The 22,945-nt window shown below is 41.7% G+C and overlaps 1 protein-coding gene across 12 annotated transcripts in view; it reads left to right on the top strand.

The window, feature by feature from the left end:
• Positions 1-22,945, top strand: part of SBNO1 (strawberry notch homolog 1) — a 75,400-nt gene that overhangs the window by 25,039 nt on the left and 27,416 nt on the right. For all 12 annotated transcript variants that reach the window (XR_010129444.1, XM_055358274.2, XM_031000674.3 and 9 more), the window contains 16 exons: positions 2,981-3,077; positions 5,271-5,431; positions 8,111-8,244; positions 9,013-9,103; positions 10,610-10,771; positions 11,471-11,606; positions 11,686-11,791; positions 11,919-12,072; positions 13,172-13,354; positions 13,907-14,004; positions 15,678-15,829; positions 17,777-17,974; positions 18,644-18,811; positions 18,901-19,076; positions 19,477-19,608; positions 22,158-22,293. Coding sequence is in view for 11 of the 12 variants with exons in the window: in XM_055358274.2 (XP_055214249.1) it covers positions 2,981-3,077; positions 5,271-5,431; positions 8,111-8,244; positions 9,013-9,103; positions 10,610-10,771; positions 11,471-11,606; positions 11,686-11,791; positions 11,919-12,072; positions 13,172-13,354; positions 13,907-14,004; positions 15,678-15,829; positions 17,777-17,974; positions 18,644-18,811; positions 18,901-19,076; positions 19,477-19,608; positions 22,158-22,293 (2,284 nt within the window). In the remaining variant the exon portion in view is untranslated. The remainder of the gene's footprint in view (positions 1-2,980; positions 3,078-5,270; positions 5,432-8,110; positions 8,245-9,012; positions 9,104-10,609; positions 10,772-11,470; positions 11,607-11,685; positions 11,792-11,918; positions 12,073-13,171; positions 13,355-13,906; positions 14,005-15,677; positions 15,830-17,776; positions 17,975-18,643; positions 18,812-18,900; positions 19,077-19,476; positions 19,609-22,157; positions 22,294-22,945) is intronic.

The raw sequence follows: 22,945 nt of genomic DNA, 5'->3' as shown, positions 1-22,945 counted from the left end.
GCAATTCTTCTGCCTCAGCTTCCTGAGTAGCTGGGATTACAGGTGCCCGCCACCAGGCCTGGCTAATTTTTGTGTTTTTAGTAGAGACGGGGTTTTACCACGTTGGCCAGGCTGGTCTCGAATACCTGACCTCAAGTGATCCCTCCAGCTCGGCCTCCCAAAGGGCTGGGAGGCCAAGGTGCCCTGCGCTGAATTGAGTTTGAAGGACTTTGGACTTAGTCTAGCACCATTGAGCCAGTAGATATGGAGGGGCCTGTTAGTGATTCAGGAGAAGTTGGGGTGCAGACTGAGTAAAGGGGTAGGGAAGACAGATTCGGGATGAGTAGGAGTAGGCAAAAGAGAGAGGTTGGAAAGTTGGTTAACCTAAGGGGGAAGTAAGAAGGGGTACTAGAGACCTTGCAGAGGGGATTGAAAAACGGAGAGGGGAAAGGAAAAAAAGAGATGACTGTACATAACGATACCAAAAGAATTTTGGGACTTCATTCTGGAATATGGAATTGGAGACAATGCAGCAAACTGTAGCTGAGGTTTTGAATGGGAACCAGGAGAACAATAGTGCTACTGGTGGTACCCAGTTTACTTAGTGATTGTCTACCAACAGCACTTGGGAGGTGATTTTTGGAAACTAAGAATGCATATTTCTTCAAGAAATGTTTTATGTGGTTCTCACATTTCCATTTCAGTCCATTATATACCAAAAGTTTTTTATTGGCTTAGCGGTTAAGTAACATCTCAGAGAGACTGCAAACTGATAGCCCATCAACCAAACTAGTCGGGTGTGTGTGTGTGTGTGTGTGTGTGTGTGTGTGTGTGTACACGGTGTCTTGTTGTCACCCAGGCTGGAGAGCAGTGGCGCAATCTCAGCTCACTGCAACCTCTGCCTCCCAGGTTCAAGTGATTCTCCTGCCTCAGCCTCCTGAGCAGCTGGGATTACAGGCACCCCCCCCCCCAGATAATTTTTGTTTCTTTTATTTTGTTTATTTATTTTGAGATGGAGTCTCGCTCTGTCACAGGCTGGAGTGCATTGGTGCAGTCTTGGCTCACTGCAACCTCCCCTTCCCGGGCTCAAGCAATTCTCTTCCTCAGCCTCCCAAGTAGCTGGGATTACAGGCGCCCGCCACTACGCCCTGCTAAATTTTTTTTGTATTTTTTAGTAGAGATGGGGTTTCACCATCTTGGCCAGGCTGGTCTTGAAGTCCTGACCTCGTGATTCACCCGCCTCGGCCTCCCAAAGTGCTGGGATTTCAGGCGTGAGCCACTGCGCCTGGCCTGTATTTTTTAGTAGAGACGGGGTTTTGCCATGTTGGCCAGGCTGGTCTTGAACTCCTGACCTCCGGTGATCCGCCCACCCCTGCTGCCCAAGTGCTGGGATTACAGGCGTGAGCCACCACGCCTGGCTGACAAATGTGTTTTGTTTGGCCTTCATGGTATTTTGAAGAAATTTGAATTTGTTTGCTGACATATACCAATCCTGATTTCCTGGTTATTTTGAAAAATGGGAGTACCTGACAACCCCAGGCCCACGTTGCCCATCTAGGAAGATTTGCCCAGCGTTGTGTAGTGAACATCTACATGGTGTGTTGGGCAAACATTTCCCAGGTACCGTGGTCTCCCTCACCCAAGTTATCTCTTTGACCTAAATTTGATGTCAGTTGCCATATAAGTGAGAGGACAGGGTTAGACGGTGGGGGTGGAGAGGACCCAGAATTTAGGTAATTTGCCTAAATTAAAAAACAGACTACCACAATTAAATAACAGCAGAATTGGGATTCAAATCTATTCATTTGGCCAGTCCTATTTTGCCTCGAGTTTCCGAAATTGAGTTTTATTTTAGCATAATTTCTGAGAACATTCCAAGTTCTTAGATTTTATCTAAAGACTCCATAGGTTAATGTTGATTGGATGGTTATGTCCCACTTTTCCTTTTCACGTTTGTTATCTATTTGCAACCATATTCTGCTCTAGATTCTGAGGTAAATGTAAAAAGAGCCTGTCCTTCACTTTTAATGCTGTCTCGATCTTGCCTTAATTTGCCTTAACCTGTAGGTTTTTGTTGTCCTCTTCCCTTGGCATACTGAGTTTCACAACAGTTTCTTTATATTCTTCCCTGAACAAGTGCATGCTAATAAACAGTTGCCTAATGATTGTACTGGTAATGAAAAGTGGCTTATTCCGGATCTTCCTTTATTCCTTTAAGATCCTGTAGAGGAAGAAAAGGGAAGCATAACTGTGGTGACCATTCACTTGGTTTGCTGAGGACAGTCTGGGTTTACTTCTGTTTTCTCAGTGTATTCCTCAATAGCTCCCCAACTCAAATGTGCCAGGGTTTGGAAAATAAATTATATGGCCATCTTATATATGATCACGATTGCATCTGTGGAGACACAGAAGTCTGAAGTAAATTTTTCTGTTCTTCATAAGGGCCTCTAAAATAAACTCCAGTCTTCTGGGGTTTTGATTTTAGGATATGTGGGAAAGCAGACAAATAGAAGTGAACTGAGAAGAAGGTGGAATGTGAGACTGAGAGGCCTTGCTTGTGGTGATGCAGGGTCCTTTGGGGCCAATCCATCTTTGCTAGGGTTCGCTCCAGTTTTGCACTAGGAAGAGCCAGACACATTGCTTGCTCTTTCTGCTGGAACTAGAATGAAGGCGAAGTCTGAGTGCAGAGAGAGTTCTGGGCATCAAGGAGGGGTGGTAGGCAGTATTGAAGGGGAAAGTAGCTTGACATGATGGTGGCCGGAAGGACGTGGAGTCTTGTGACCCATTTGTGGGTAAGAGAGTAGGTCCTCGTTGTCTGTGCTCATTATTGGAGAAGCAGGAAAGCCACGAAGTGTGGCCCAGATTTTAGGGAGTATTGAGGTGGCGCGTCATGTTTCCATGATGGAAATTTGTAGGTGTTCCTACAAGAGAGTCTTTCTGTGTGTTGGCTGGGCGTCTGGTCCCTGGATTTGGGATTGATTGTGCTCTTTCTGTGTTGCAGAAGGTTCCTGTTGTAAAAGATGATGATGAACCAGAGGAAGAAGATGAAGAAGAAATGGGTCATGCAGAAACCTATGCAGAATACATGCCAATAAAATGTATGTCTTCGGGATTTGTCAGATATTTACATCAAAGTTTTCCTGTGGTTTCTTTGGTTCTTTTTGTTTTGTTTTGTTTTTTTCCATATAAATTTAGAATCTTGTTTTAGGTCAAAGTCTTTTAAAACCAAAACTAAAGAAGCTTGGATTTTATTTTAATTTTGTTCATAGGAGTAGTGATTATAAAAATCAAAGGTAATTGTAAAGATATATAAAGCTAAGATATTTAATACAACTTGTCTAAAATTGTAAAAACATTGAAATTATAAAAATAATTGTGCTATTTGAATTCCATGGTTTTTAATTGTTTCTCCCTTTTGTATAACGTGGTTCTTTTTTTAGCAGCCACTGTATGAAGTCGAAAATTAGGTTTTTAATATTTGCATAAAATTTTCACTTTTTCATTATAGGAAACAAATCTATGTCTAGAATTTGTCTTTCATGTAGTCTTGGTTTCTATAAAAAACCACTAATAATACCATTTGAATTGAACTACAATTCTCTTTTTATCAACTACTGATAGACTCAAGATTCCATCCTTTTCTGGTTACCTACAATGAATTTTAGAAGTCCTATCTGAAATTCTGTTTTTCTTATTCCAATAATCATTTTGCAAAAGGATTGAAAGAGTTTATGGCCCTTTAAACCAGAGGACAGCAAACTAAATCTGGACCACTCCCTTTTTTATAGTAAATAAGGTTTTATTGGAACATAGACATGTTTATTGGTTTACTTACTATCTATGGCTGCGTTGACACTACAGTAGCAATGTTAAGTAGTTGTACAAGAGACAGGATGGCCTAAAACGGCAAAATCATTCTCTGACCCTTTACAGAAAAAGCTTCCAGATCATTATTTTAATGTATTCATGTTGTACATTTTGGGGACTTGGTTGTTAAATTTTATAGCCAAGTTTGTCTTCCGAATACTTTTCAAAGTAAAATATGTTCTTCTTTTTAAGACGGGGTCTGGCTGTTTACTCAGTCTGGAGTGCAGTGGCATGCTCTTGCCTCACTACAACCTCCACCTCCCAGGATCCCTCCTGGATTCTAGCAATTCTCGTGCTTCAGCGTCTTGAGTAGCTAGGATTACAGGTGTGCACCATCATGCCTGGCTGATTTTTGTATTTTTAGTAGAGATGGGGTTTCACCGTGTTGGCCAGGCTGGTCTCGAATGCCTGACCTCAGGAGATCCACCCACCTTGGCCTCCCAGGTGGTGAGATTACAGGCGTGAGCCACCATGCCCAGCCAGGCAGTGGCGCAATCTTAGCTCACTGCAGCCTTAGCCTACAAGGCTCAAGCAATCCTCCTGCCTCAGCCTCCTGAGTAGCTCGGACCACAGGTCCCACCACCATGCCCAGCTAATTTTTGGATTTTAATTGTAGAGATGAGGGTCTCACTATATTGCCAAGGCTGGTCTTGAACTCTTGGCCTCAAATGATACTCCTGCTTTGGCCTCCCAAAGTGCTGAGATTACAAGCATGAACCTTCATGCCTAGCCTCAAAATAAAATTATATTGCAAACTTTTGTTTTACTGAATGAATGCTTGAAGTAACTGAACTCCTTAATCTGGCATTATGTTCTGTTACTACTAGAGAACCTGCTGTTATGAACCAAGTGGTGTTTTTTTAGATCTTTTTTTTTTATCAGCAAAATCTTTTATTTTATTTATTATTTAATTTTATTTATTTATTTTTTGAGACAGAGTCTCACTCCATCACTCAGGCTGGAGTGCAGTGGCACAGTCTCGGCTCACTGCAACCTCCGTCTCCTGGGTTCAAGCAATTCTCGTTCCTCAGCCTCCTGAGTAGCTGGAATTACAGGCGCGTGCCAACGTGCCCAGCTAATTTTTGTATTTTTAGTAGAGACAGGGATTTGCTATGTTGGCCAGGCTGGTCTTGAACGCCTGACCTCAAGTGATCCCTCCACCTTGGCCCCCCAAAGTGCTGGGATTACAGGCGTGAGCCACCCACCTGGCCCAAATCTCTGTTTTAATCATATGTAGTTGATAAATCATTTTAGTCAAATATAGATAGTACTTTGTCATCAGTTACTTTTTATGGAAGCCCAGAGTGAATACTTTTTAATTATTTTTCTGTGTTATAAGAAAAACATTGAAATATCTTATAATGAAACTGGTAATGTTATTACTTAGAATAATTAAAATAAAATGTTTTTACATTTTTATTTAGTAAAAATTGGCCTACGTCATCCAGATGCTGTAGTGGAAACCAGCTCTTTATCCAGTGTTACTCCTCCTGATGTTTGGTACAAAACATCCATTTCTGAGGAAACCATTGACAATGGCTGGTTATCAGCATTGCAGCTTGAGGCAATTACATATGCAGCCCAGGTAAGCAATAATATTTCATAATTAATACGATAATTATTTTATCCTATTCTATATAACATAGTTGTTTCAATCTAAAGGTAACTTTTCCTTGTATGAAAACCTTGTAAATGTGATATTTATGAAAGTTTAATGTGTTGGAAAATTAAATTTTAGAAGTGTAGCAGAGATAGTGCATTTCCAGTGGAAATAGCAAATGTTATAACTTGCTTAGAATTTACTGGGAATATTTATTAAAATTAAAAATATGTATATCGACCAGGCGCAGTGGCTCATGTCTGCAATCCCAGCAGTTTGGGAGGCTGAGGTGGATGGATTGCTTGAGCCCAAGAGTTCGCGACCAGTCTGGGTAACATGGTGAAACATCATGTCTACAAAAAATACAAAAAATTAGCTGAGTGTAGTGACACGCACCTATAGTCCCAGTTTCTCGGGAGGCTGAGGTAGGGGAATCACCTCAGCCCAGGAGGTCGAGGCTGCAATAAGCTGTGATCTTGTCACTCCAGCCTGGGTGATGGGAACGAGACCCTGTCTCAAAAAAAAAAAAATTATATATATGTATATGTGTGTGTATATATACCCATTCCTAGGAGTGTGTTCCCTGGAACTGTTAGATAAGAACATATGCAGAATGATATTTGTTGTACCTTTTGTCCCTCCAGCTGGAAAAGATTTGAGCATCCACATTATTGGGGGGTAATTGCATAAACTGTAATATTATTGGACAGTGGGGTGTTGTGTGGGCTTTTAAAATGATGTGAGGTAGAGTTAAACAGTTGTCTTGAAATGATTTCAGTCATATTCCATATCTGTAAAGTAAGTAATGACCAAAATAGCCATTTATCCTCCATATTTTGTGTGATATAAAACTTTTAATTTAGCTGGGCATGGTGGCTCACGCCTGTAATCCCAGCACTTTTTTTTTTTGAGATGGAGTCTCGCTGTGTCGTCCAGGCTGGAGTGCAATGGTGCGATCTTGGCTCACTGGAACCTCCGCCTCCCAGGTTCATGCCATTCTTCTGCCTCAGCCTCCTGAGTAGCTGGGACTACAGGCGCCCACCACCACGCCTGGCTAATTTTTTCTGTTTTTAGTGGAGATGGGGTTTTACCATGTTAGCCAGGATGGTCTCGATCTCCTGACCTCATGATCCACCCATCTCGGCCTCCCAAAGTGCTGGGATTACAGGTGTGAGCCACCGTGCCCGGCCCAATCCCAGCACTTTGGGAGGCTGAGGCAGGCGGGTCACCCTGAAGTCAGGAGTTTGAGACCAGCCTGGCCAACGTGGTGAAACCCTGTCTTTACCAAAAATAGAAAAATTAGCCAGGCATGGTGGTGCACACCTGTAGTGCCATCTACTTGGGAAGCTAAGTCAGGAGAATCACTTGAACCCAGGAGGTGGAGGTTGCAGTGAGCTGAGATTGTCCCACTGCACTCCAGCCTGGATGACAGAGTGAGACTCTGTCTGAAAAAACTAAAAAACCACTGGCCGGGCACTTTGGGAGGCTGAAGCTGGCGGATCACCTGAGGTCGGGAGTTCGAGACCAGCCTGACCAACATGGTGAAACCCTGTCTCTACTAAAAATACAAAAACTAGCTGTGTGTGGTGGCACATGCCTGTAATCCTACCTACTCGGGAGGCTGAGGCAGGAGAATCACTTGAATTGAGGAGGCGGAGGTTGCGGTGAGCCGAGATTGTGCCATTGCACTCTAGCCTGGGCAACAAGAGCAAAACTGTCTCAAAAACAAAACAAAACAAAAACAAACAAAAAACTATTTGATTCTGCAAGTGTTGATAAGGGGTATGGCGGGCTCCTCACCAATTTGTTAACTTTCATTACCTGGTGCATGGAAGAGTAGCAGGAAATAATATACAGTAAATATGTAGAAAGTATTCACATTGAGCTGGGCGCGGTGACTCATGCCTGTAATCTCAGGACTTTGGGAGGCCAAGGCTGGTGCATCATGAGGTCAGGAGATCGAGACCATCCTGGTCAACGTGGTGAAACCCTGTCTACTAAAAATACAAAAAATTAGCTGGGCGTGGTGGTGCATGCCTGTAATCCCAGCTACTCGGAAGGCTGAGGCAGGAGAATAGCTTGAACAGGAATTCAGAGGTTGCAGTGAGCCGAGATTGTGCCACTGCACTCCAGCCTGGCGACAGAGCGAGACCCCGTTTCAAAAAAAGAAAAAAAAGAAAGTATCCACATTAAAGCCAAAACTATAAAATTTGGCTGGGTGCAGTGCCTCACGCCTGTAATCCCAGCACTTTGGGAGGCTGAGGCGGGCGGATCACGAGGTCAGGAGATCGAGATCATCCTGGCTAACATGGTGAAACCCCGATTCTACTAAAAATACAAAAAATTAGCCAGGCGTGGTGGCGGGCACCTGTAGTCCCAGCTACTCAGGAGGCTGAGGAAGGAGAATGGCGTGAACCCGGGAGGCAGAGATTGCAGTGAGCCAAGATCGCACCACTGCACTCCAGCCTGGGTGACAGAGCGAGACTCTGTCTCAAAAAAAAATTCCAAAACTCTATGAAATTTATGTAAAAATAAAGTCACAAAATACATATACAAAACAAAAAACACAGCATCAATATATTCCTACTCCTAAAACAGTGTATGAAAGATTGATCGCCAAAATATCTGAAGGATTATATTAATTACCAGCCTTTTGTTTTTCAGCAACATGAAACTTTCCTACCTAATGGAGATCGTGCTGGCTTCTTAATAGGTGATGGTGCCGGTGTAGGAAAAGGAAGGACGATAGCAGGAATCATCTATGAAAATTATTTGTTGAGTAGAAAACGAGCATTGTGGTAAGTGTTTAAAAACTGGCTGTGGGCCAGGCGTGGCGGATCACGAGGTTAGGAGATCGAGACCATCCTGGCTAACACAGTGAAACTCCATCTCTACTAAAATACAAAAAATTAGCCGGGCGTCATGGTGGGTGCCTGTAGTCCCAGCTACTCAGGAGGCTGAGGCAGGAGGCTGAGGCAGGAGAATGGCGTGAACCCGGGAGGCATAGCTTGCAGTGAGCCGAGATTGTTCCTCTGCACTCCAGCCTGGGTGACAGAGTGCGACTCCGTCTCAAAAAAACATAATAAAAATAAAAAAAACTGGCTATGGAAGGTTTTGTTAGTAATTACTTTAGCATATGGGGATGGGATCCTCCTTCCCCATCAAGACAGGATCTTTGTCACCCGGGCTGGAGTGCTATGGCATATTCATGGCTCACTGCAGCCTCTACCTCAGGGGCTCAAGCAATTCTCCTGCCTCAGCCTCTTGAGTAGCTGGGACACAGGCATGCACTACCATGCTTGGCTAATTTTTTGTAGATATGGGCTCTTTTTGTGTTGCTCAGGCTGGTCTCGAACTCCTGGGCTCAAGCAGTCCTCCTGCCTTAGGCTCCCAAAGTGCTAGGATTACGGGTGTGAGCCACTGCACTCAGTGGGATGGGTTTTAATGAGTAAGTGTATTTTCTTTTTCTTTTTTTTTTTTTAAGTGTCAAGACCTGGCTTTATTAATTCCTGAATTCTAGAATGATATAATTTGTATTTAATTTGTGCTTTTTAATATTTTGGCAGGTTTAGTGTTTCAAATGACTTAAAGTATGATGCTGAAAGAGATTTAAGGGATATTGGAGCAAAAAACATTTTGGTTCATTCATTAAATAAGGTATGAAATCTTTTTATTCAGTTGGTCATTCAATAAATATTGACTCATCTGTGAGAAGACAATAATAATAGCTATGTATATTTTGGAAAACTTTGATGTTACTCCACAGAAAGCATAGTGAGTGCTAGCCACTATTGTTGGTTTGTGGATTCCTATGTGCTAAACACTGACAGGCAGTAGCCACTCATCACATGTGGCTATTGAACAGTGTAAATGACCAGTCCAAATTGAGATGTGCTCTCAAGTGTACAGTGCACACCAGTTGATTCTCTCAATTTTCAGTGTTATTTTTATCTTTCTTTTATAGTTTATATGCCATAAGGGTGCAGTTTAGACAGGTGGCATACCTTGAACTATAGGTCACCAAATCATATGCGATGTAGATAGTTATGGCTTGGGCAGACTGGTTTCAGTATTTGTACAGCTAATGGACTTGAGTTACTCATACCTCTGCTCACATGAAAACAATTCTGTAAGCTGAAAGACAATGTGTGCCAGTGTGTTTTAGAATGTTAAGGTTCAGTTAGCAAATCTTTATTGACTTACTATGCATGCACCAATTGTTGGTGCTATAAGGTTAAAATAGACTGATAGGGTTCCTGGAAGGGCCTCCCTAGTAGCCCTTTGAAAATAAGTAATTGCACCTCTACTTCCCATGTGAGTCCTAAGCTGAATTCAGTGTTGCCCTAAACAGTGGCTTGTTAGGGTGGCTTTTACTGGGTGGATTTGTAGCTATAAAGTACTGTGTCTTGAATGACTGTATACAATTCAGAACTAAAAGGATATAAGTGGCATCTAGAATTTTTTTTTAAATTTCAGAGTAGTATTAGAAAGGCACATTAACAACTACTCATAAGTCTTATGTATCAGAAATTAATCACAGTGTTTTGCATATAGTAAGTGCACAATAAATGTTTGTAAATTGTGACTTTTTTTTCTTATAGGGAAGTTTGTCTGGTTTTTAATTTTTTTGTGTGTGATGATAAAAGTTTTTAAGACTTTGAAAACTGGATTAAAAAAAAAAAAAGATCTCAGCTCTGTTGCCCAGGCTGAAGTGCAGTGGCACAATCTCGGCTCACTGCAACCTCCATCTCCCAGGCTCAAGCAGTTCTCCCACCTCAGCCTCTGTGGTAGCTGGGACTGCAGACACGCGCCACGATGCCTGGCTAATTTTTGTATTTTTTGTAGGGATGGGGTTTCACTGTGTTGGCCAGGCTGGTCTTGGAACTCCTGAGCTCAAGCGATCCACCCACCTTGACCTCCCAAAGTGTTGGGATTACAGGTGTGAGCCACTGTGTCCTACCAAAAACTGGATTTTTGTACTATAAAGTTGTGTATTTGTGTTGTGTACATTTGTACAAATAAATTTGCGTCTCTGTACTTTTGTGTTTTCTGAAGCCTGTCATGGGCCTAACAAGAGTTCCTGCTTGTGAATGTTTAGTTGGGATAAATGTTTCAGGGAGAAAGGTATACTAATTAACTAAATTCTTTTCTTTTCTTTTTTAGTTTAAATACGGAAAAATTTCTTCCAAACATAATGGGAGTGTGAAAAAGGGTGTTATTTTTGCTACTTACTCTTCACTTATTGGTGAAAGCCAGTCTGGCGGCAAGTATAAAACTAGGTTAAAACAACTTCTGCATTGGTGCGGTGATGACTTCGATGGAGTGGTATCCTTTATGGCAAATATTTTTCTATTTTTTAACGACAAGAAAATTATAAAAGGGTAGACCTTTGGGAAACAGGAATCTTGAGATTAAACGAGTTGCTGGAGTGAAAACTTTAATGATTACCTAGAGTCCAAAGGGATTGGAAAGTTGATTCGGTTTTTTACTTGTCAGATAGGAGACCAATGTTTAATCTCCTGGTTTAGAAAAATGTTAATAGATACGAGGAATACTGAATACTGTATTCCCCTTTTGAGGATTAACACTGCATATTTACATAGCAGAATACCAGAGAAGACTAAGTGAAAGAAAACTGTTAGAACTTAGTGGTCCCAAACTTGCTCACAGTATATCTTTTAACTGTCCTGCATGAGGAACATCAGTTTTTGAAATGCTGATTAAGTTGGTTACCAATCATGCTTCTACTTTTACAAGTTACCAGATAACAACTTCTTGCTGCAGTGGGTTCTTTTCTCTGTTTTAATTTAGAGGCAAATTGCTGGTTTAAATTCCAAATTCAGTGAATGTCTTTGAGGCTAGAGAGGGAGGAGGATGTAACTGGGGAAAGGCCCATAGGACTTCCTTTGTATTTGCAGTCATGAAGTAGGCAATCAGAAGGCCTCAGGGAAATAAAAGTTAACTCTTGAAAGACTGGAGATTCTTAATACTAATGTGATACATTCCTTAACTCATTCCATTTAGATAGTGTTTGATGAGTGTCATAAAGCCAAAAACTTATGTCCTGTTGGTTCTTCAAAGCCAACCAAGACAGGCTTAGCAGTTTTAGAGCTTCAGAACAAATTGCCAAAAGCCAGAGTTGTTTATGCTAGTGCAACTGGTGAGTATTTATTTATTTAAAAATATATATTGTAGGTTATTTTTTCAACTATAATATATTTCATTTGTGGGATTTTCAGGTGCTTCTGAACCACGCAACATGGCCTATATGAACCGTCTTGGCATATGGGGTGAGGGTACTCCATTTAGAGAATTCAGTGATTTTATTCAAGCAGTAGAACGGAGGTAATGCAGTTTACGGTATATACTCTTCTCAGTAGCAATCTAAGAAATGTGTTATTCCTAAAGCCCATTCTCTGTATGTTAAAATTCTACTGTATTGGTAGTTACTGTATGTTTTAATTTTATTCAGAGGAGTTGGTGCCATGGAAATAGTTGCTATGGATATGAAGCTTAGAGGAATGTACATTGCTCGACAGCTGAGCTTTACTGGAGTGACCTTCAAAATTGAGGAAGTTCTTCTTTCTCAGAGCTACGTTAAAATGTATAACAAAGCTGTCAAGCTGGTGAGGAATTTTTCTTAATTCCTAGTGTTTATTTAATGTATCTGATAATGTTTCTGTTAGTTTTGGCGATTGCGATGCCTCCTGCCCATGGGAATGTATTTCTACTATAAAACAACAGATGAAGCCAGGCACAGTGTCTCATGCCTCAGCACTTTGGGAGGCTGAGGTGAGCAGGTCACCTGAGGTCAAGAGTTCAAGACCAGCCTGGCCTACATGTTGAAACCTCATCTCTACTAAAAATACGAAAAAAAATTAGCTGGGCATGGTGGTGTGCGCCTGTAGTGCCAGCTACTTGGGGAGGCTGAGGCAGGAGAATCACTTGAACCCAGGAGGCGGAGGTTGCAGTGAGCCAAGATGGTGCCACTGCACTCCAGCTTGGGTAACAGAGGGATACTCCATCACAAAACAAAAACAAAAACAAAACAAAAACAAACAGATGAGTTACCAGATGATAGGCTGTTTAACCAATGTGGTTTTTTTTGGTTTTTGTTTTTTTTTTTTTTAATTGAAGCAGGGTCTTACTCTGTCGCCCAGACTGGAGTACAGTGGTGTGATCTTGGCTTACTGCAACCTCTACCTCCCAGGTTCAAGGAGTTCTCCAAACTCTGCCTCCTGAGTAGCAGGGACTGCAGGCACGTGTCAATGTGCCTGGCTGATTTTTGGATTTTTTGGTAGAGATGAGGTTTTACAGTGTTGCCCAGCCTGATCTGGAACTCCTGGGCTCAAGCAATCCACCTGCCTTAGCCTCCCAAAGTGCTGGGATTACAGGCATAAGCCACTGCGCCTGGCCTAACCAACGTTCTTATATTTCAGATTGTCCATGTTTTCATTTTGTTAAGGTAATTCATAAGTTATAGCCATTTATTTCAGTTGCATAGTTCTTAAAATCACATTATTTTCTAAAATGACTGCATTAGGTAATAAGAAACTTGAGACAACTGTGTGAGTATCCTGAGAAATAGATTCCCAAGTTACTAAAGATGATTTATTAAATTAATATTAAATGGTCTTGCACTTAACATTATTTTGATTTAATTGGTATTTTTAAATAACTAGACTCAAAGATGAAGTGTCTGAAATGTTGATTATGTATCTTCAGTGGGTCATCGCCAGAGAGCGGTTTCAGCAAGCTGCAGATCTGATTGATGCGGAGCAACGAATGAAGAAGTCCATGTGGGGTCAGTTCTGGTCTGCTCACCAGAGGTTCTTCAAATACTTATGCATAGCATCCAAAGTTAAAAGGGTTGTGCAACTAGCTCGAGAGGAAATCAAGAATGGAAAAGTAAGTAGAAGAACTCATTAAGAGATTGTTTGGGGGTTATGTTGTTTAGTCTTTGTGGGTGCTGAGGTTTTCTGCTTGTAAAATCTGGTTTTCCTAAAGGATAGTAAAACTTCTAAAAAATACATTTCTTAAAATTATAAAAGCAATGCCTGCTTAGAGAATTTAGAGAGTTCAGAAAAGTATAACAAAGTAAACATCACTATAATTGGTCATCCATAGCTGGTAGCACTGGTAACATATGGATGTGTATTGCGTTAAGGTTTTTTCTTTTTGGTGAATATTTATCTACTTAAAGCATAAGATACTATAAACTGTACAAGGGCAGGGGCTTCACTCATGCTTACTACTGTCTGTAATCCTATCTCCTGCCTAAATTTTTGACACATAACCTGTCTCAAATATGTAGAAGAAATAAGTAAAACAAATGTGTGTTTTATAATAATGAGGACATCCTTGTTTGAAATCTTTGTTTAGCTAAATGTTTAAAATATGTCTTGGTAAGAAGCCACAAACATTATTATTCGTAATTAACATGTTTTCTTTTTTCTCCAGTGTGTTGTAATTGGTCTGCAGTCTACAGGAGAAGCTAGAACATTAGAAGCTTTGGAAGAGGGCGGGGGAGAATTGAATGATTTTGTTTCAACTGCCAAGTAATGTTTTTGTTCTTTTAATGTTTTTGTTTCTTTTTGAGTTCTTCCTTACATTAGTTCCAATGTGGGCATTTCCTGGAGACAAAACTTTTGATTCACCTGCATCCTCTTTAAGTTTTCTTGATCTGAGTTTTCTGCTTTTCTGTAACAGTGTATCTATTGGAAAACAATAACAGAAATCTCATAATCCTAAAATGTTAAGCATTTTGCTAATATTACACACAGTATGTGAACTAACAGAAGGGCTAGATTTTATCTTGTACATCTTGGAAATCTGTGACAGCTTGGTTTAGATTCAGTTTTAGTGTACTGTATTTGAAATTACCGTTATCCACAGGAACAGTAACTATAGTTTGTCCTAATATAACGAAGTCTACTTTATAAGTTGGCTGAGCGTGGTGGCTCACAGCTGTAATCTCAGCACTTTGGGAGGCCAACATGGGCGCATCACTTGAGGTCAGTAGTTTGAGACCAGCCTGGCCAAAATGGTGAAACCCCATCTCAACTAAAAATAAAAAAAAATTAGTTGGGCGTGGTGGCACACGCCCTGTAGTCCCACCTACCTGGGAGGCTGAGGCAGGAGAATCCCTTGAACCCGTGAGGTGGAGGTTGCAGTGAGCCAAGATCGCACCACTACACTCCATTCTGGGCGGCAGAGTGAGACCCTGTCTCAAAAAAAAAAAATGAAATAAACAAAGTCTACTTTAAAAGTTGAAAATAAGCATGAGATCTTCAGAAGTAGATTTTAAAATGTTTTAGGCATTATTTTTAGTTTGCCTAACCTCCAAATTCAAACTCTGGTACTAAACTGAGCAAAATAAACTTGCTGCTCTACTGTTTTGTGCCTCGGGATGCATTCAGATCCTCCTTTTAAAAGCAATACATGGGGCTCACGGCTGTTATCCAGGCACTTTGGGAGGCTGAGTCTGGCGGATCACGAGAGCTCAGGAGTTTGAGACCAGCCTGGCCAACACGGTGAAACCTCGTCTCTACTAAAAATACAAAAACTAGCCAGGCGTGGTGGCGGGCACCTGTAATCCCAGCTACCGGAGAGGCTGAGGCAGGAGAATTGCTTGAACCCAGGCGGCGGAGGTTGCAGTGAGCTGAGATTGCACCATTGCACTCCAGCCTGGGTGACAGAGAGACTCGGTCTCAAAAAAAAAAAAAAAGAGAAAGAAAAAAGCAAGACATACACCTGCTAATCTGTATTTTTCTGTAGATAATTGCCTAGAACTACCGTGTCCAGAATGGCAGCCGCTTGTCACATGTGGCTATTGAGCAGTTGAAATGACTGGTCCATATTGAGATGTTATTATATGTGTACTGAGCCAGGTTTCAAAGACTCCTTAAGAGAAAATAATGTAAAACATATGTGTTGACATGGTATATTGAGTTAAATAAAATGTATTATTAAAATTAGTTCCACCAGTTTTATTTATTTATTTTTTACTTTTTTAATTTAAGCTACCAGAAAATACAATAATTGTGTATGTGGTTTGGCTTGCATTCTTATTTGGTTGGACAGCTTTGGGCTAGAAAATTAAAATTTATTTGAGCTCGTTTATCAGTATTTTGTAAAACTGAACAAGGTATATTTCAATATATTTAATAATACTTTACATATAATTATTTTGTCAACTGAAGCAGTAATTGTCGCTGTTTCTCTCCTACAGAGGTGTGTTGCAGTCACTCATTGAAAAACATTTTCCTGCTCCAGACAGGAAAAAACTTTATAGTTTACTAGGAATCGATTTGACAGCTCCAAGTAACAACAGTTCACCAAGAGATAGTCCTTGTAAAGAAAATAAAATAAAGAAGCGGAAAGGTGAGTACTTTAAAAAAGAAAAAATAGGCCAGGTGCAGTGGCTCACACCTGTAATCCCAGCACTTTGGGAGGCTGAGGTGGGCAGATCACGAGGTCAGGAGATCGAGACCATCCTGGCTAATACGGTGAAACCCCATCTCTACTGAAAATACAAAAAATTAGCCGGGCATCGTGGTGGACGCCTGTAGTCCCAGCTACTCGGGAGGCTGAGGCAGGGGAATGTCGTGAACCCAGGAGGCGGAGCTTGCAGTGAGCCGAGATAGCGCCGCTGCACTCCAGCCTGGATGACAGAGCGAGACTCCGTCTCAAAAAAGAAAAAGAAAAAAGAAAATAGTTGACGTTGAAAATACTGTCGAAATTAAAACATAAGCATTTAAAAATGTCTATATTTTGGGAATGAACCACCTTCCATGAATTCACAAATGGTTCCAAATTTTCGCTGTCGCTTGTACAATTTTGAATGCACAAGTTATCCCCGTTTTAAATTAGGAATTGAGCAATTCACTGGTGGTTGGCAGTGTGTTAAGCACTTGGCTGTATACATTCTACCATATAACCTGGCAGAGGTCCATACGAAATTAGGTCCTATTTTTCCAATTTTATAGACAGAGATCATTAAAGCACAGAAAGATTTAAAGGTTAAAGAGTTTTCCTAGTTTCACAGAGATAGTTAATGATGCATGGGAACTAAAACCTGTGTGTTTGTATTGTCAGACCTGTTTTTTAATATATAGAGAGCTGGGTGTTTCAGTAGTTTTCTTTAAAAGAGCCTTTTCTTTTTTTCTCTTTTTTTTTTTTTTGAGACAGGGTCTCCGTCTCCGTCACCCAGGCTGGAGTGCAGTGGCACCATCTTGGCTCACTGCAACCTCTGCCTCCTGGGTTCAAGGAGCTGGGATTACAGGCATGCACCACCACGCCCTGCTAATTTTTGTATTTTTAGTAGAGATGGGGTTTCACCATGTTGGCCAGGCTGGTCTCGAACTCCTGAGCTTAAGCAATGCGCCCACCTAGGCCTCCCAAAGTGCTGGGATTACAGGTGTGAGCCATCTCGCCCAGCCCTGTTTTGGTTTTAGAAGTTGACTTTTCGCCGGGTACAGTGGCTCACGCCTGTAATCCCAGCTTTTTGGGAGTTGAAACAGGCGGATCACCTGAGGTCAGGAGTTTGAGACCAGCCTGGCCAACATGGCGAAACCCCGTCTCTACTAAAAATACAAAACTTAGCCAGGCCTGGCGGCAGGGGCGCCTTATAATCCCAGCTATACAGGAGGCTGAGGCATTAGAATCACTTGAACTCGGGAGGCAGAGGTTGCAGTGAGCCAAGATTATGCCACTGCACTTTAGCCTGGGAGACAGAGTAGTCACTGTCTGGGAAAAAAAAAAAATATCTGGTCATGGTTGCATGTGCCTGTAGTCCCAGGTACTTGGGAGGCTGAGGTGGGAGGATCACATGAGCCAGGGAAGTCGAGGCTGCAGTGAGCTATGATTGTGCCACTGCACTCCAGCCTGGGCAACAGTGAAGCCCTGTCTCCAAAAATAAAAAGGTTTTATAAATTGATTTTCTGTTGATCTTCTAAGTATTCCATGTCTATAAACCTGTAATTATTAGGCCTCTTCTCAAATCTGATACACAGTCAAATTGTGACTATGCCAGAGGTTCTGCTTTTACTCTGTTGTCCTGAATATGTTTTGAAACTTGTGCACTTGAAGGCAGTCTTGACTTAGTACTTTTGTATCCAATTTCTTCTTCAGAATAAATGTTTATAACCTTGTTTTTTATGGGAGTCCAAAAGGTTAGTGCTGGTTTGTGAATTCTGTTTGTTTTTTGACTTACCTAAATACTTTTCCTCTGCACTTTTCATTTGAATTAATTCGTGAACTAAATGCGATGTACTGGATCTTAAGAAACATTGAATTTGGGCTGACTCTCTTGTTTGTGGCGGAGGGTAGGTGAAGAAATAACTCGAGAAGCCAAAAAAGCACGAAAAGTAGGTGGCCTTACTGGTAGCAGTTCTGACGACAGTGGAAGTGAATCTGATGCCTCTGATAATGAAGAAAGTGACTATGAGAGCTCTAAAAACATGAGTTCTGGAGATGATGACGATTTCAACCCATTTTTAGATGAGTCTAATGAGGATGATGAAAATGGTAAGTTCAGTATATTAAATATACACGAAAGCATATAATATTTCAGTATATTTGAAAATGGGATATGAAATCTTTTCTTCCGTACAGTACAAGTGATCACACAGATTATAATCTTTGCTTGGTGGAAAGCTCCAGGCTTATCTACCTTCTGGAGGTTTGAGCCTCATATATGTGAGAAGATAACCTCAATTTTGTGCAGTTATTTTTAACTTGAAAACATGGATTTGTACCCCATGGTGTACGGATGAACCAATGTAGGTGGTGATAAGTTATCAGTTAACAATATAAAAAATTTCCTCCGGGCGCGGTGGCTCATGCCTGTAATCCCAGCAATTTGGGAGGCTGAGGTGGGTGGATCACCTGAGGCTGGGAGTTCGAGACCAGCCTTACCAACGTGGAAAAACCCCATCTCTACTAAAAATACAAAATTAGCCAGGTGTGGTGGCACAAAGCTGTAATCCCAGCTACTCAGGAGGCTGAGGCAGGAGAATCGCTTGAACCCAGGAGGTGGAGATTGCAGTAAGCTGAGATTGCGCCATTGCACTCCAGCCTGGGCTACAACAGCGAAACATTGTCTCAAAAAAAAAAAAATTTCAAAGGTTGTTTCCTTTGAAGATTCTGTACTTGTTTTAACAAATGATTTGACATGTATCTTTCCTTAACACTCAGATCCCTGGTTAATTAGAAAAGACCACAAGAAAAACAAAGAGAAAAAAAAGAAGAAAAGTATAGATCCAGATTCTATTCAAAGTGCCTTATTAGCATCAGGTCTTGGATCAAAACGACCTAGTTTTTCATCTACACCAGTTATTTCACCTGCTCCTAACAGTACACCAGGTATCCACATAGAAACTTCCTTTTTGAAATACTCTTTTAAACAAAAATATTTAAACTTTGTACTAACTTAGCAAATGTTCTTTATCTAGCTAACAGTAACACCAACAGTAACAGTAGCCTTATAACAAGTCAGGATGCTGTGGAAAGGGCTCAGCAGATGAAGAAAGACCTGCTTGATAAGCTAGAAAAATTAGCTGAAGACCTCCCCCCTAATACCCTGGATGAACTTATCGATGAACTTGGTGGCCCTGAGAACGTTGCTGAGGTAAATAGGCCTGTATCTCTTGGTGACATTTTTGCCATTTGAACCCCTGTAAAATGAGTTGTATTTTGACTATCTTCACATAATAATCTGAATTTCTTAGATCATAGAATTCTTGTTCTACTTTAGTTGCCATCCTACATCCAATGAACTGCTGCCTGCAGTATCTGAATGTCTGTCCCAAGCCACTGGTTCTGGTTACTGCATTTATCACGCATCTTTTGTGATCGTGGCCATGTGTCAAGGTTTTTCCAGGGACTGTGTTGCAGTGTTCTGTATCCTTCAGTGTGTGGTGCAGCACAGCCTGTGCTCTTATCTCCCAAGTGTCTTCAAGGAAAGAGGCACTGAGTCCATCCACCGCAGTCAGATACCTTCATTGTAATGACATTGTTTGGCTTCTCAGATGACTGGCCGCAAGGGACGGGTTGTGAGCAATGATGATGGAAGCATATCTTATGAGTCAAGATCTGAACTTGATGTGCCTGTGGAAATACTAAACATCACAGAAAAACAACGATTTATGGATGGAGATAAGGTATGTTTTACTGAGATGCTTCTCAGTGAAAAGAACAATGCCTGTATATTTAGATTAAGCTTTAGAAGAGTCTTTTTCCTTTTAATATAAGTCATGTCCATTGAGTATTGTCCTTCTGTATTTTTTAGTAATTGTACATACTGAATATTGTACGTGTTTTTATTATTTTATCATTGAATATAATAAGTATTGGCTGGGTGCAGTGGCTCAGGCCTGTAATTCCAGCACTTTGGGAGGCCAAGGTGGGCAGATCGCTTGAGCTCTGGAGTTTGAGACCAGCCTGGGCAGCATGGTGAAACCCCGTCTCTACTGAAAATACAAAAATTTAGCTGGGTGTGGTAGTGCATGCCTGTAGTCCCAGCTGCTCAGAAGGCAGAGGTGGGAGGATAGCTTAACCCTGGGCAGTGCAGGTTGCAGTGAGCCGAGATCGCACCACTACACTCCAGCCTGGGCAACAGAGCTATCACGCAAATTTTTTTAGTAATTGCCCTTTACTCACTGAATATTTTGCATGTTTTTATTATTTTATCATTGAATATAATAAGTATTGTGTGTAATGCATACAATTAGATATGGCTCTTGAGTGCTTTGGAGGCTTTTGAAATATTTAATCATGATATAAAAATACTGTGTTATCTCCAGGCGTGGTGGCTCACGCCTGTAATCCCAGTACTTTGGGAGGCCGAGATGGGCAGATCATGAGGTCAGGAGTTCAAGACCAGGCTGGCAAACATGGTGGTGAAACCCCATCTCTACTAAAAATACAAAAATTGGTCGGGTGTGGTGGCATGTGCCTGTAGTCCCAGCTACTCAGGAGACTGAGGCAGGAGAATAGCTTAAACCTGGGAGCCAGGGGTTGCAGTGAGCCAAGACTGCACCACTGCATTTCCACCTGGGCAACAGAGTGAGACTGTCTCAAAAAAAAAAAAAAAAGTTCCCTTAGTTCATCTTGGTGTTGTGACATCTAATGTCATTCTGATTTTGAGACTAAAATATTTATGTGTGTCCATATTACTAGTAACTTTGGTTTCACTGTTTATTTTATTGCTATGTCATGTTATATTAAGACGATTTACTGTAAATGGCTTACAGATTACATTCCCATATCCAACCATTGTAGAGATTTTGGGTGCCTCCAGAGACTTTTTTTTTTTTTTTTTTTTTTTTGGAGACAGAGTCTTACTCTGTTGCCCAGGCTGGAGTGCAGTGCAGTGGCATGATCTCAACTCACTGCTACCTTCACCTCCTGGGTCCAAGTGATTCTTGTGCCTCAGCCTCCTGAGTAGCTGGGACTACAGGCACGTGCCACCACGCCTGGCTAATTTTTGTATTTTTTGACAGAGACAAGTTTCACCATATTGACCTGGCTGGTCTTGAACTCCAGACCTCAAGTGGTGTACCCACCTCTGCCTCCCAAAATGCTGGGATTATAGGCGTGAGCTACTGTGCTGGCCCAGAGACTCTTTCTGTAGACTTTGTTTGAGAAGGACCGTCACTTTGTCCCCCAGGCTGGATCTCAGCTCACTGCCACCTCCACCTCCCGGGTTCAAGCAGTTCTCTGCCTCAGCCTCCTGAGTAGCTGGGAATATAGGCACACACCACCACACCTGGCTAATTTTTGAATTTTTAGTAGAGACAGGGTTTCGTCATGTTTGCCAGGCTGGTCTTGAACTCCTGACCTCACATGGTCCGTCTGCCTCGGCCTCTCAAAGTACTAGGATTACAAGAGTTTGAGACCAGCCTGGGCAACATAGTGGGACCCCGCCCTGTACAGGGAAAATAGTCACATGATGGCACATGCCCACAGTCCCAGCTACTGGGGAGGCTGAGGTGAAAGGATCACTTGAGCTTGAGAGGTGAAAACTGTAGAGAGCTATGATTGCACCACTGCACTCCAGCTTGTGTGACAGAGTGAGACCCTGTCTCAAAAAATATATATATACAAAAAGATAATGTTACATATTTTCAAGATTGTAGGTACAGGTATTAGTTATTTTATATAATTGCTTCATGAATCTAGGCCCATATGCATTAGGAATTACATTAGTTGGAATTAGTTTTGGTTGTTAAATAACAGAAAATACAAAGTCTGTTAAGTGTTGACTTCAATAAGATAGATTATTTCTCTCATGGACACATTTGGGTAGGTGGAGCAGGGCTTGTATGCCCCCTTGAAGTCCAGGCATCTTCCGTGTTGTTCATTAAATTATGTGGGCCTCCATTTCCAAGTTACCTTTGTATTGCAAGATACCTGTTCCAGACTCTTGTCAGTACCTCTACATTTTACCTAACAGAGAGGAGACAAGGGGATGAGAAGGGCATGTCGCCTACTTTTAAGGACATTTCCTGTGCATCATACATTTTACCTACGCCTTGCTGGCTGGAGAATGTTCACACTTAGCCGTAAGGGAGACTGGGAAATAAAACTGGAAGTCTTCATTACTGAGAAAGAAGGAGAGAATAGGCAGTCTGCTGAAGGACTTCATTTAAGGCACTGGCCTGCTTGTTCTTATGCAAAAGTGACTTTATTTTTCTTATATTTGACACAGAATATTGCTATCATCTCAGAAGCTGCCAGCTCGGGTATTTCATTACAAGCAGATAGGAGAGCTAAAAATCAAAGGCGAAGAGTTCATATGACTTTAGAATTACCTTGGAGCGCTGATAGAGCAATTCAACAGTTCGGTAAGTTCCTACAAACTGGATTTCACTTAACAGATAGCTAGGAATCATTGGGGTAAATTTGCGCATACCAAAACCTAGGTTTAGGCCGGGCACAGCGGCTCATGCCTGTAATCCCAACATTTCGGGAGGCCACTGTGGGAGGATAACTTGAGTCCGGGAGTTTGAGACCAGCCTGGGCAACGCAGTGAGACCCTTTCTCCACCAAAAGAAAATAAAAACAGCTGAGAGCAGTGGCTCGTGCCTGTAATCCCAGCACTTTGGGAGGCTGAGGTGGGTGCATCACTTGAGGTAATAGTTTGAGACCAGCCTGGTCAACATGGTGAAACCCAGCCTCTACTAAAATTAACTGGGTGTGTTGGCACGCACCTGTAATCCCAGCTACTTAGGGTGCTGAGGCGGGAGAATTGCTTGAACCTGGGAGGCGCAGGCTGCAGTGAGCTGAGATCACGCCATTGTACTCCACAGCCTGGGCAACATAGGGAGATTCCATCTCAAAAAAAAAAAAAGAAGAAAAGAAAAACTTGCTGGGTGTGGTGGCGTGTGCCTGTAGTCCCAGCTACTCAGGAGGCTGAGGTAGGAGGATTACTTGAGTCCAGGAGTTCAAGGTTGCAGTGAGATATGATTTCACCACTGCACTCCAGCCTGGGTGACA

This window comes from Gorilla gorilla, chromosome 10, assembly GCF_029281585.2.
Source record: "Gorilla gorilla gorilla isolate KB3781 chromosome 10, NHGRI_mGorGor1-v2.1_pri, whole genome shotgun sequence".
Classification (NCBI taxonomy): Eukaryota; Metazoa; Chordata; class Mammalia; order Primates; family Hominidae; genus Gorilla; species Gorilla gorilla.
This window is presented reverse-complemented; position numbering and strand designations above follow the sequence as displayed.